Genomic DNA, 14091 nt, shown 5'->3' on the forward strand with positions numbered 1-14091 from the left:
ATTGATGGCAATTTGAATGAGATATTGTGACAAGATCCTGAGGCCCATTGTTGTGCCATTCATCCGCCGCCATCACCTCATGTTTCAGCATGACAATGCATGGACCCATGTCACAAGGATCTGTACACAATTCCTGGAAGCTGAAAATGTCCCAGTTCTTGTCACCCATTGTCACCCACTCACCAGACATGTCACCCATTGAGCATGTTCGGGATGCTCTGGATCGACGTGTACGACAGAGTGTTCCAGTTCCCACCACCTTCCAGCACTTCACACAGGCATTGAAGTGGAGTGGGACAACATTTCACAGGCCACAATCAACAGCCTGATCAATATGAGAAGGAGATGTGTCGTGCTGCAGGAGGCAAATGGTGATCACACCAGATACCGACTGGTTTTCTGATCTTTACCCCTACCTTTTTAAAAGTTATCTGTGACCAACAGGTGCATATCTGTATTCTCAGTCATCTGAAATCCATAGATTACAGCCTAATGAATGTATTTCAATTGACTGATTTCCTCATATGAACTGTAACTCAGTAAAATATTATAAATTGTTGCATGTTGCATTTATATTTCTGTTCTGTATATATATTATATCACTTTGACTGTTCTCTCCCAGGTCGGAGGTGTCTACATTACAGCTCTCAGGGTGCACAAGGGCAAATAAGCAGGTGGGCGGAGCCTGCGGACCAGTCCAGAGGTGTTGCCTAGACAACCAACAGGACCGCCGGTCCCCCACCGGCCGCTCTGAGACAACTCCAGATAACAGTAAGACACCACGAGGGGTTTGTTTGTTTTTCTGACGTCTATGTGTGTTAATGTGTGTGTTCTGTCCTCCAGGTCAGGAGCAGTTGTTCCGGTCAGTAGAAGGCCAGGCAGCATCAGACGACGACGAGGAAAAGTGGACAGGTGAGAACAGGTTTAGTGTGTGTGCATGTTTGGGATGGCTTTTCACATGAACATGTGTTAAATGTAAACGTGTGTATTAATTAATGTTAATTAATGTTGATGTGTGTTGGGGACAGGTGAACAACAGAGACAGATGGACGAAATGAAGAGGATCCTCACCAGACTGTCCTGCTGCGGAGACAGGTACACAGCACACACACACATACACAGGATAATGCACACACACACACACACACACACACACACAGAGAAGCACACACACAGACGCATAGACACATGCACTCACACATAGGTATAAACACACACGCATTAGCCTCTCACACACACATGTTTATGTGAAAAATGGGGACCATAACCCTAACCTGTATGTAATTGACCTGCCTCTGTCTCTCCTGTCCCTTAGGTGTGATGACAAGGCTATGAAGAAACTGATGTCCCTCTTCAGTGGTTCCAGGAGGAGTGAGGAGAGCACAAGAGGAGGAGGAGAGGAGGAGGAGGAGAGGAGTAAGGAGAGGAGGAGTGCGGTGGTAGAGCTCTTAGAGAAGGTGACGAGGCTGAATAAAAAGTTGGAGCAGAAGGAGACCCAGGCACAACAGTTACAGATGGACATGGGCCAGGTACACACACGTGCACGTACACACACTCAAAGCAGAACATGTGTGGTGAGCTACAACTGGTACAACTGGAGCCACTGACGTGAACAACCAAGACACGGCATACATGATGTTTTGACTCTCAGTTCGTTGTCATCATTCTGAGGACTGTTGGTTCTGGTGTAAAATGTATTAAAGACTAGAGGAGGAGGCAAAGACTGGGAACTGAACAGCCTGCTGGAGGTTGATATGAAAGACTGGGAACTGAACAGCCTGCTGGAGGTTGATATGAAAGACTGGGAACTAAACAGCCTGCTGGAGGTTATTATGAAAGACTGGGAACTAAACAGCCTGCTGGAGGTTGATATGAAAGAAAGACTGGGAACTGAACAGCCTGTTGGAGGTTGATATGAACGACTGGGAACTGAACAGCCTGCTGGAGGTTGATATGAAAGACTGGGAACTGAACAGCCTGCTGGAGGTTAATATGAAAGACTGGGAACTGAACAGCCTGCTGGAGGTTATTATGAAAGACTGGGAACTAAACAGCCTGCTGGAGGTTGATATGAAAGAAAGACTGGGAACTGAACAGCCTGTTGGAGGTTGATATGAACGACTGGGAACTGAACAGCCTGCTGGAGGTTGATATGAAAGACTGGGAACTGAACAGCCTGCTGGAGGTTAATATGAAAGACTGGGAACTGAACAGCCTGCTGGAGGTTAATATGAAAGACTGGGAACTAAACAACCTGCTGGAGGTTGATATGGAAGACTTGGGCTTCAAAGAGGAGAAGACTGCAGAGAGTGGCACAGCCCTCCTTCCAAATAGCACCAAGCTCCAGCCTCAGCCCAGTTCTCAGCCTCCCAGCTCTCAGCCACCCAGCCTCAAACCAGTTCTCAGCCACCCAGCCTCAACCCAGTTCTCAGCCACCCAGCTCTCAGCCACCCAGCCTCAGCCCAGTTCTCAGCCACCCAGCTCTCAGCCACCCAGTCTCAGCCCAGCTCCCAGCCACCTAGACTCCTCCCAGCTCCCAGCTTTCAGCCACCCAGCTTCAGCCCAACTACCAGCTATCAGTCACCCAGCCTCAGCCCAGCTCCTTGCCACCCAACCCCGCTCTCAGCCACCCAGCCTCAGCCAAACTTCAGCCCTACTCTCAGCCACCCAGCCTCAGCCCAGCTCCCAGTCACCCAGCCTCAGCCCAACTCCAAGCTCTCAGCCACCCAGCCTCAGCCCAGCTCTCAGCCACCCATTCTTATCCCAACTACAAGCTCTCAGCTACCCAGCCTCAGCCCAACTCCCAGCCACCCAGCCTTAGCCCTGCTCCCAGCCACCCAGCCTTAGCCCAGCTCCCAGCCACCCAGCCTTAGCCCAGCTCCCAGCCACCCAGCCTTAGCCCAGCTCCCAGCCACCCAGCCTTAGCCCAACTCCAAGCTCTCAGCCACCCAGTCTTATCCCAACTACAAGCTCTCAGCCACCCAACCTCAGCCCAGCTCCCAGCCATCCAGCCTCAGCCCAGCTCCCAGCCACCCAGCCTCAGCCCAGCTCCCAGCCACCCAGCCTTAGCCCAACTCCAAGCTCCCCAGCCTAAGACCAGCTCTCATCCACACATCTTCAGCCCAGCTCTTTGTCACCCAGCCTCAGCCCAGCTCCCAGCTCCCAGACACCCAGCCCCAGCCCAGCTCCCAGCTCTCAGCCACCCAGCCCCAGCCCAGCTCCCAGACACCCAGCCTCAGCCCAGCCCCCAGCCTCAGCCCAGCTCCCCAGCCTCAGCCTCCCAGCCTGAGCCTTAAACCCCATCCCTAACCCCAGCCAGTAGTGAACTGAGCCACCCTGACTGAAGCACAGCTGGTTTCCTGTGTGTGTTGACCACAAACACCCTTCACCCTTCAAACCCTTCTGCTAGAGCAGAATGATTCCTGCTGGTTAGAGCCTGTTGGAGTTTTCACCCAACATGTTGGAGAAAATGAGGCGTTCTTTACATTTGATCTCTGAGGTCTATAGTACCTACAGGCAACAGCCCTAAACATCTGTTCATGTTAACCATCTGCTGTGAGTGGTGACCACTTTTTAAGAACAAGTTCAGTGCTAAAATTGACATATTTAATCTGCTATAGTTGACATAGTTAATCTGCTATAGTTGACATAGTTAATCTGCTATTGTAACGATTGTCGTTGGAATGAGGTGAGGACCAAAGCGCAGCGTGGTATGTGTTCATGATGATATTTATTTAAACTCAGAACACTAAACAAAATAATAAAGATAGAGAAACAAAACCGAAACAGTTCTGTAAAGTGACAAAATACACTAGACAGAAAATAAACACCCACAAAACACAAGTGGGAAAAGGCTACCTAAGTATGATTCTCAATCAGAGACAACTAACTAAAAACACCTGCCTCTGATTGAGAACCATACCAGGCCTAACGCAAACACAACATAGAAAAGGAACATAGACAACCCACCCAACTCACGCCCTGACCATACTAAAACAAAGACATAACAAAGGAACTAAGGTCAGAACGTGACAGCTATAGTTGACATAGTTAATCTGCTATAGTTGACATAGTTAATCTGCTATAGTTGACATAGTTAATCTGCTATAGTTGACATAGTTAATCTGCTATAGTTGACATTGTTAATCTGCTATAGTTGACATAGTTAATCTGCTATAGTTGACATAGTTAATCTGCTATAGATGACAAAGTTAATCTGCTAGAATTTACATAGCACGTAAACTATGATTGACATCCTTAATCTGCTATAGTTGACATAGTTAATTTGCTATAGTTGATGTAGTTCATTGACTATAGTTAACGCGCTATAGTTGACATAGTTAATGTGCTATAGTTGACATAGTTCATGAGATATTGCTGATATAGATCTGCTAGAGTTGACATAGTTAATGTGCTATAGATGAGATAGTTAATCTGCTACAATTGACATAGTTAATGATGTCAACTATAGCACGTTAACTATAGCATGTTAACTATAGTCAATTAACTACGTCAACTATAGAAAATGAACAATGTCAACTATAGCAGATTAAGGATGTCAATCATAGCACGTAAACTATGTCAACTATAGCACATTAACTATGTCAACTATAGCATATGAACAATGTCAACTATAGCATATGAACAATGTCAACTATAGCAGATTAACTATGTAAACTTTGTCAACTATAGCACGTAAACTAAGTCAACTATGGGCCTCCCGAGTGATGCTTGACATTCAGGCCAAAGAGTTCAATCTTGGTTTCATCAGACCAGAGAATCTTGATTCACATGGTCTGAGAGTCATTTAGATGCCTTTTGGCACACTCCAAGAGGGCTGTCATGTGCCTTTTACTGAGGCGTGGCTTCCATCTGGCCACTCTACAATAAAGGCCTGATTGGTGGTTGTCCTTCTGGAAGGTTCTCCCATCTCCACAGAGGAACTCTGGAGCTCTGTCAGAGAGACCATCGTGTTCTTGGTCACCTCCCTGACCAAGGCCACTCTACACCGATTGCTCAGTTTGTGCCAGCGGGCCAGCTCTAGAACAAGTCTTTGTATGGATAGATGCTGGTAGAGATGAGAAGCAGGTACAGGGAGTGAACATTTAATTATCAACGGACATGGAACAGGACAGGACAGCGTCTGGACCAGAACACATAACGACATTAATGCTGACACAGGGATCAAACGGGGGAGCAGACAGTTATAGACGGGGCAATGCAAATATTCTGGGTAGCCATTTGACTAGATGTTCAGGAGTCTTATGGCTTGGGGGTAGAAGCTGTCTAGAAGCCACTTGGACCTAGACTTGGTGCTCCGGTACCGTTTGCCGTGTGGTAGCAGAGAGAACAGTCTATGACTAGGGTGGCTGGAGTCTTTGACAATTTTTAGGGCCTTCCTCTGACACCGCCTGGTATAGAGGTCCTGGATGGCAGGAAGCTTGGCCCTGGTGATTCACTTGGCCATTCGCAGTACCCTCTGTAGTGCCTTGCGGTCGGAGGCCGAGCTGTTGCCATAGCAGGTAGTGATGCAACCAATCAGGATGCTCTCGATGGTGCAGCTGTAGAACCTTTAAAGGATCTGAGGACCCATGCCAAATCTTTTCAGTCTCCTGAAGGGGAATGGGTTTTGTCGTGCCGCTTCACGACTGTCATGGTGAGCTTGGACCATGTTAGTTTGTTGGTGATGTGGACACCAAGGAACTGGAAGCTCTCAACCTGCTCCACTGCAGCCCCGTCGATGATAATGGGGGCGTGCTCGGTCTTCTTTTTCCTGTAGTCCACAATCATCCCCTTTGTCTTGATCACGTTGAGGGAGAGGTTGTTGTCCTGGCACCACACAGCCATGTCTCTGACCTCCTCCCTATAGGCGGTCTCGTTATTGTGGGTGATCAGGCCAACCACTGTTGTGTCATCTGCAAATTTAATGATGGTATTGGAGTAGTGCCTGGCCATTCAGTCATGAGTGAACAGGGAGTACAGGAGGGGGCTGAGCACGCACCCCTGAGGGGCCCCTGTGTTGAGGATCAGTGTGGTGGATGTGTTGCCTACCCTTACCACCTGGGGGCAGCACGTCAGGAAGTCCAGGATCCAGTTGCAGAGGGAGGTGTTTGTCCCAGGGTGCTTAGCTTAGTGATGAGCTTTGAGGGAACTATGTTGTTGAACGCTAAGCTGTAGTTTATGTAGCATTCTCACATAGGTGTTCCTTTTGTCCAGGTGGGAAATGGCAGTGTGGAGTGCAATAGAGACTGCATCATCTGTGGATCTGTTGGGACGGTATGCAAATTGGAGTGTGTCTAGGGTTTCTGGGATGATGGTGTTAATGTGAGCCATGACCAGCCTTTCAAAGCTCTTCATGGCTACAAACGTGAGTGCTACGGGTCAGTAGTCATTTAGGCAGGTTTCCTTTGTGTTCTTGGGCACATGGGACTATAGTGGTCTGCTTAAAACATGTTGGTATTACAGACTCGAACAGGGAGTGGTTGAAAATGTCAGTGAAGACACTTGCTAGTTGGTCAGCGCATGCTTTGAGTACACGTCCTGGTAATCCGTCTGACCCTGCGGCCTTGTGAATGTTGACCTGTCTAAAGGTCATACTCACATCGGCTGCGGAGAGGGTGATCACACAGTCTTCCTGTACAGCTGGTGTCCTCATGCATGTTTCAGTGTCATTTGCCTCGAAGCGAGCATAGAAGTAGTTTAGCTCGTCCGGCAGGCTTGTGTCACTGGGCAGCTCTCAGCTGTGCTTCCCTTTGTAGTCTGTAATGGTTTGCAGCTCCTGCCACATCCGACAAGCATCAGAGCCGGTGTAGTACAACTCGATCTTAGTCCTGTATTGCTTTGCCTGTTTGATGGTTTGTCTGAGGGCTTACCGGGATTTCTTATAAGCTTCCGGGTTAGAGTCCCGCTTTTTGAAATCGGCAGCTCTACCCTTTAGCTCAGTGCGGGTGCTGCCTGTAATCCATGGCTTCTGGCTGGGGTATGTACGTACAGTCACTGTGGGGACGACGTCATCGGTGCACTTATTGATGAAGGCAGTGATAGATGTGGTGTACTCCTCAATGTCATTTGAGGAATCCCGGAACATATTCCAGTCTGTAACATACAACAGTCCTGTAGCTTAGCACCTGCTTCATCTGACCACTTTTTTATTGATCTAATCACTGGTGATTCCTGCTTTAATTTTTGCTTGTAAGCAGGAATCAGGAGGATGGAATTATGGTCAGATTTGACAAATGGAGGGCGAGGGAGAGCTTTGTATGCGTCTCTGTGTGTGGAGTATAGGTGGTCCAGAGTTATTTTCCCTGGTTGCACATTTAACATGCTGATAGAAATTTGGTAAAACTGGTTTAAGTTTCCCTGCATTAAAGTCCCTGGCTACTAGGAGCGCCGTCTCTGGGTGAGGATTTTATTGTTTGCCTATGGCAGAATACAGCTCATTCAATGCTGTCTTATAGTGCCAGCCTCTGACTATGGTGGTATGTAAACAGTTACAAAGAATATAGATGAAAACACTCGGTAGGTAATGTGGTCTGCAGCTTATCATGAGATGCTCTACCTCAGGCGAGCAATAGCTTGAGACTTCCTTAGATATCGTGCACCAGCTGTTGTTTACAAAAATACATAGACCGCAGCCCCTTGTCTTACCAGATGCTACTGTTCTATGTTGCAGGTACATTGTATAATGAGCCAGCTGTATGTTGGTATTGTCATCGTTTAGCCACAACTCCATGAAGCATAAGATGTTACAGTTTTTAATGTCCCGTTGGTAGTTTAATCTTCACAATAACTCTTCCATTTTATTGTCCAAAGATTGCATGTTTGCTAGCAGAATTGAGGGAAGTGGGGGTTTATTCGATCGCCTCCGACTCCTCAGAAGGCAGCCCGCTCTACGGCCTCTCTTTCTCCGCCTCCTCTTCACGCAGATCACAGGGCTTGGGGCCTGTTCCCGAGGGAGCCATATATCCTTCACCTCGGGCTCGTCAGAGTCGTGAAAGAAGAAAAAATATTCTGCTAGTCCAGCTGTGGGACAACCAGTTGAAATCTCTCCGGGTACTCATTGACTCGGGTCGATGAGAGTTTCATGGACACTAACCTGGTATCAGAGCTGGGTAAAAGCAGAAAAATACAAATTCCATCGCTCCATCATCTCCTTCCTAGGATACATTGTAGTGGTATTTATTTGAGAGGGGTAAAGATAAAGATTTTGTTCGGCAGGTATTAACCATGCCGAAAGGAAAATAGTAGAATAGAGAGAGTACCACTACCAGATCCACACACATCAGCAGAAGAGACTGCCTAAAGTGTAGCCTGTTTACCAGATAGCCAGTGAAGAGAAAAGAGAATACACACCCTATAAAACCCACATCACAGCACAGGGGTAACCCCAACAAGAATACCTCATACAATAATAATAATACTAATAATGGCAGAGCAATTGAACAGCAACTTCATACAAGAAAGAACCCAGTCATCAACAGAGGATTTGCAATCATCTGTATTATCGTCCAGTGGAGGAGTGCAGAGGGTATGAATGTGGGGGGTGTTCATAGACACAAAGGCCTTAAAAATGTCCACAATCTTCTCGGCCACATGTCATTAGTACACCCCACCTCAATACAGTTCAAATAATAATACACAACTGGCAAGCAACCTCACTTTAAACTAAAATGTCCACCCAAATACTTCTGGCAGGGCAATAATAGTCCAGCTCTAATGAACTTCAATGGGAAGTGCATTTGAAAAAATAGAAAGTCTGTTGCAGGGTAAAGCACTGGAACAATAGCGGGAAGAGAAAGAGAACAAGAGAGATCTTAGCTGTGGTCTTCAGGCGTGTAGGTGTACTGTCTGACCTTTCGATGGTTTGTTGGTTTGTATGTCAAAGCTTCGCAACAATGTTGCTACTAATCCATGCGATCCATAACGGGCGCGGTCCCAAACGAAAACAACCACGACCTAGAACTGTCACACCGATGATTGAGTTAAATACTTTATAAACTACACACTCTGAAAATAAACAAAACTTCTGCAGCACAGCACACACAATCAAACTGTCGCGCCAACCAAGAGCTCCTCCCCAAAGAGCTGAAAAAACTGTCTTTATTTCCTTCTTCTTTACTGCTGATGCGCTCTTAAAGTGGCAGTGAACAGTGAAGGCTCCGTGCAGGATTTCGCCACAACATCATCGCTGCTGGTAATGTGCAGATGGATTCCGGAAAGGTGAGAGCGGTGGTGGATTGGCCTCAACCCACTTCCAAAGTGCAGCTACAACTCTTCAGGGGTTTCCCATTTCTATCTCTGTTTTATCCAGGGTTACAGCACCCTAGCTTTCCCCCTTTCAGCACTCACCTCTCCTAAATTCCTGTTCACGTGGCTGACCGGGCGTTCCTGGACCTAAAGCACCGCTTCACCACAGCTTCCATAATAATCCATCTGGACCTGTCCTGTCAGTTCGTGGTGGAGGTCGACGCTTCGGTCATCGGAGTGGGGGCTGTCCTGTCCCAGCGTTCTGCCCTGGACCTAAAGCTGCATCCCTGCATCTTCTTTCCCCATCGTCTTAACGCCATGGAAAGGAAGTATGATGTGGGAAATCGAGAACTACTCGCGGTGATGGCATTGGAGGAGTGGAGGCACTGGTTAGAGGGGGCGGAACATCCATTATTTGTGTGGACAGATCACAAGAACCTGGAATATCTCTGCACTGCCAAGCATCTCAACTCCAGGCAAGCTCGATGGGCCCTGCTTTTCACTCGGTTCAACATTACCATCTTCTCCCCCCTGAATGTTAAGACGGATGCGCTTTCACGTCGCTATTGCCATGCTACTACACCCTTGGACCCCGAGACCATCCTTCCTACCTCGTGTCTGGTGGCTGCACTCATCTGGGGAATGAGAACCAAGTACGTGAGGCACTTTCCCGATAAAACTTAAGATTCTGCTATAGTTTAGTTGACATCGTTAAAGTGGTCAAAAGTAGTCAAAGGTGTTCGATGGGGTTGAGGTCAGGGTTCTGTGCAGGCCAGTCAAGTGCTTCCACACCGATCTCGACAAACCATTTCTGCACGCGGGCAATGTCATGCTGAAACAGGAAAGGGGCTTCGCCAAACTGTTGCCACAAAGTTGGAAGCAAAGAATCATCTGGACTGTCATTGTGTGCTGTGGCATTAAGATATCCCTTCACTGGAACTAAGGGGCCTAGCCCGAACCATGAAAAACAGCTCCAGACCATTATTCCTCCTCTACCAAACTTTACAGTTGGCACTATGCATTGGGGCAGGTAGCATTGTCCTGGCACCAAACCCAGATTTGTCCATTGGACTGCCAGATGGTGAAGTGTGATTCATCCCTCCAGATAATGTCTTTCCAACGCCCCAGAGTCCATTGGCGGCGAGCTTTACACCACCAGCCAACGCTTGGCATTGCGTATGGTGATCTTAGGCTTGTGTGCAGATGCTTGGCCATGGAAACTAATTTCATGACGCTCCCGTCGAACAGTTCTTGTGCTGATTTTGCTTCCAGATGCAGTTTGGAACTTGTTAGTTAGTGTTGCAACCAGGGGACAGAAGATTTTTACATGCTACATACTTGCTACAGCACTCGGTGAGCACTTGGTGAGCTTGTGTGGCCTACCACTTCACGGCTGAACCGTTGTTGCTCTTAGACATTTCCACTTCACAATAACAGCACTTACAATTGACCAGGGCAGCTCTAGCAGGGGAGATATTTGACGAACTGACTTGTTGGAAAAGTGGCATCCTATGACGGTACCACATTGAAAGCCACTGAGCTCTTCAGTAAGGCCATTCCACTGCCAATGTTTGTCTAAGGAGCTTGCATGGCTGTGTGCTCGATTTTTCCACTGGTCAGCAATGGGTGTGTCTGAAATAGAAGAATCCAATCCTTTGAAGGGGAGTCCACATACATGTGTATATATATATATAGTATATCTTATGATAAATACACTAACTGTAAGTCGCTTTGGATAAGAGCAACTGCTAAATGACTAAAATGTAAAAAATGTAAACTAACCAAGTGGACTGCGTTTTGTAGACTTTACTCATTGTAAATGTTTCAAAAAAATTGGGTTGTTTAGAAGGAGTGCAAGGGCAAATTGAGTTTTGCACGGGTGCACTTGACAGAGTAGGCGTTCCCTAATGGAAATATGCAAATAAATGCTAGAACGCACCAATAGGATCTCATTAGCTCGTGCTTGACTCTGCCCACCTTGCTATGATTAATTTGCTCTCATTGGAAATGACAGGCTCTGGTCTATCTTGGGTTAGTTATAAACATCTTTGGTTAACATAAACAGAAGTCTGAACAGGAAGTTTTGTTGTTGACGTGCTATACTGTAGGTACTGCAGGTTGTTGACATGTACTATATTGTAGGTACTATATTGTACTTTTACTATACTGTATGTTGTTGACATGTACTGTACTGTACTATACTGTAGGTTGTTGACATGTACTGTACTGTACTATACTGTAGGTTGTTAACATGTACTATACTATACTGTAGGTTGTTGACATGTACTGTACTGTACTATACGGTAGGCTGTTGACATGTACTGTACTGTACTATACTATACTGTAGGTTGTTGACATGTACTGTACTATACTATACTGTAGGCTGTTGACATGTACTGTACTGTACTATACTATACTGTAGGTTGTTGACTTGTACTGTACTATACTGTAGGTTGTTGACATGTACTGTACTGTACTATACTGTAGGTTGTTGACATGTACTATACTATACTGTAGGCTGTTGACATGTACTGTACTGTTTTGCATTATACTGTAGGTACTCTAGGTTGCATGTGAGGTGGGACCATATACTTTATTTGACATGATTGGGTCAGACCTGGCCATGTAGTATAGGAGCTGTTCTACTAGGTGCTTAGTAAGCTATTAGTACACTATGTAATGTAAAATGTATGTATTTTCCAGATGAAAGACAGTCTGGTCCAGGTGTTACAACAGAAAGCTGAGGAGGCAGAGCTGCTACAGACAGAACTACAGCTGCTACAGACAGAACTACAGATGCTGGAGACAGAAAGAGTACGTACATTGTTTTGTGTTATCTATAGGTTGGATATATGTTATATACACTGAGTGTACAAAACATTAGGAACACCTGCACTTTCCATGACATAGAGTGACCAGGTGAAAGCTATGATCCCTTATTGATGTCAATCAGTGTAGATGAAGGGGGGAGATGGGTTGAAGGATTGTTAAGCCTGGAGGCAATAGAGACATGGATTGTGTGTGTCTGCCATTCAGAGGGTAAATGGGCAAGACAATAGATTTAAGTTACTTTGAACGGGGTATGGTAGTAAGTGCCATGCGCAACAGTTTGAGTGTGTTAAGAAATCAAATCAAATTTTATTGATCACATGCGCCGAATACAACAGGTGTAGACTTTACAGTGAAATACTTACTTTACAAGCCCTTTCCCAACAACGCAGTTAAAAAAATAAAAATTACATTTGCTAAATAAAAAGGAAATACTAACACAGTAAAACCAATAATGAGGCTATATACAAAACGTACCGGTACTGAGTCAATGTGGAGGGGTACGAGGTAGTAATGAGGATATATACAAAAAGTACCGGTACTGAGTCAATGTGGAGGGGTACGAGGTAGTAATGAGGATATATACAAACAGGACCAGTACTGAGTCAATGTGGAGGGGTTTGAGGTAGTAATGAGGATATATACAAAAAGTACCGGTACTGAGTCAATGTGGAGGGGTACGAGGTAGTAATGAGGATATATACAAAACGTACCGGTACTGAGTCAATGTGGAGCGGTACGAGGTAGTAATGAGGATATATACAAAAAGTACCGGTACTGAGTCAATGTGGAGGGGTACGAGGTAGTAATGAGGATATATACAAACAGGACCAGTACTGAGTCAATGTGGAGGGGTAAGAGGTAGTAATGAGGATATATACAAGGAGAACCAGTACTGAGTCAATGTGGAGGGGTACGCGGTAGTAATGAGGATATATACAAAACGTACCGGTACTGAGTCAATGTGGAGGGGTACGAGGTAGTAATGAGGATATATACAAAAAGTACCGGTACTGAGTCAATGTGGAGGGGTACGAGGTAGTAATGAGGATATATACAAACAGGACCAGTACTGAGTCAATGTGGAGGGGTTTGAGGTAGTAATGAGGATATATACAAAAAGTACCGGTACTGAGTCAATGTGGAGGGGTACGAGGTAGTAATGAGGCTATATACAAGAAGTACCGGTACTGAGTCAATGTGGAGGGGTACGAGGTAGTAATGAGGATATATACAAAAAGTACCAGTACTGAGTCAATGTGGAGGGGTACGCGGTAGTAATGAGGATATATACAAAACGTACCGGTACTGAGTCAATGTGGAGGGGTACGAGGTAGTAATGAGGATATACACAAAAAGTACCGGTACTGAGTCAATGTGGAGGGGTACGAGGTAGTAATGAGGATATATACAAACAGGACCAGTACTGAGTCAATGTGGAGGGGTACGAGGTAGTAATGAGGATATATACAAACAGGACCAGTACTGAGTCAATGTGGAGGGGTACGAGGTAGTAATGAGGATATATACAAAACGTACCGGTACTGAGTCAATGTGGAGGGGTACGAGGTAGTAATGAGGATATATACAAAAAGTACCGGTACTGAGTCAATGTGGAGGGGTACGAGGTAGTAATGAGGATATATACAAGGAGAACCAGTACTGAGTCAATGTGGAGGGGTACGCGGTAGTAATGAGGATATATACAAAACGTACCGGTACTTAGTCAATGTGGAGGGGTACGAGGTAGTAATGAGGATATATACAAAAAGTACCGGTACTGAGTCAATGTGGAGGGGTACGAGGTAGTAATGAGGATATATACAAACAGGACCAGTACTGAGTCAATGTGGAGGGGTTTGAGGTAGTAATGAGGATATATACAAAAAGTACCGGTACTGAGTCAATGTGGAGGGGTACGAGGTAGTAATGAGGATATATACAAAACGTACCGGTACTGAGTCAATGTGGAGGGGTACGAGGTAGTAATGAGGATATATACAAAAAGTACCGGTA

The 14091-nt window shown here is 46.0% G+C and overlaps 1 protein-coding gene across 1 annotated transcript in view; it reads left to right on the plus strand.

The window, feature by feature from the left end:
• LOC139412707 (EF-hand and coiled-coil domain containing 1) overlaps nt 1-14091 on the plus strand; it is a 55798-nt gene that overhangs the window by 20886 nt on the left and 20821 nt on the right. Inside the window, exons 3-7 of the mRNA XM_071159366.1 lie at nt 623-788; nt 852-912; nt 1029-1095; nt 1316-1529; nt 11950-12060. Coding sequence (XP_071015467.1) covers nt 623-788; nt 852-912; nt 1029-1095; nt 1316-1529; nt 11950-12060 — 619 coding nt within the window. The remainder of the gene's footprint in view (nt 1-622; nt 789-851; nt 913-1028; nt 1096-1315; nt 1530-11949; nt 12061-14091) is intronic.

Source organism: Oncorhynchus clarkii, chromosome 7, assembly GCF_045791955.1.
Source record: "Oncorhynchus clarkii lewisi isolate Uvic-CL-2024 chromosome 7, UVic_Ocla_1.0, whole genome shotgun sequence".
NCBI lineage: Eukaryota > Metazoa > Chordata > Actinopteri > Salmoniformes > Salmonidae > Oncorhynchus > Oncorhynchus clarkii.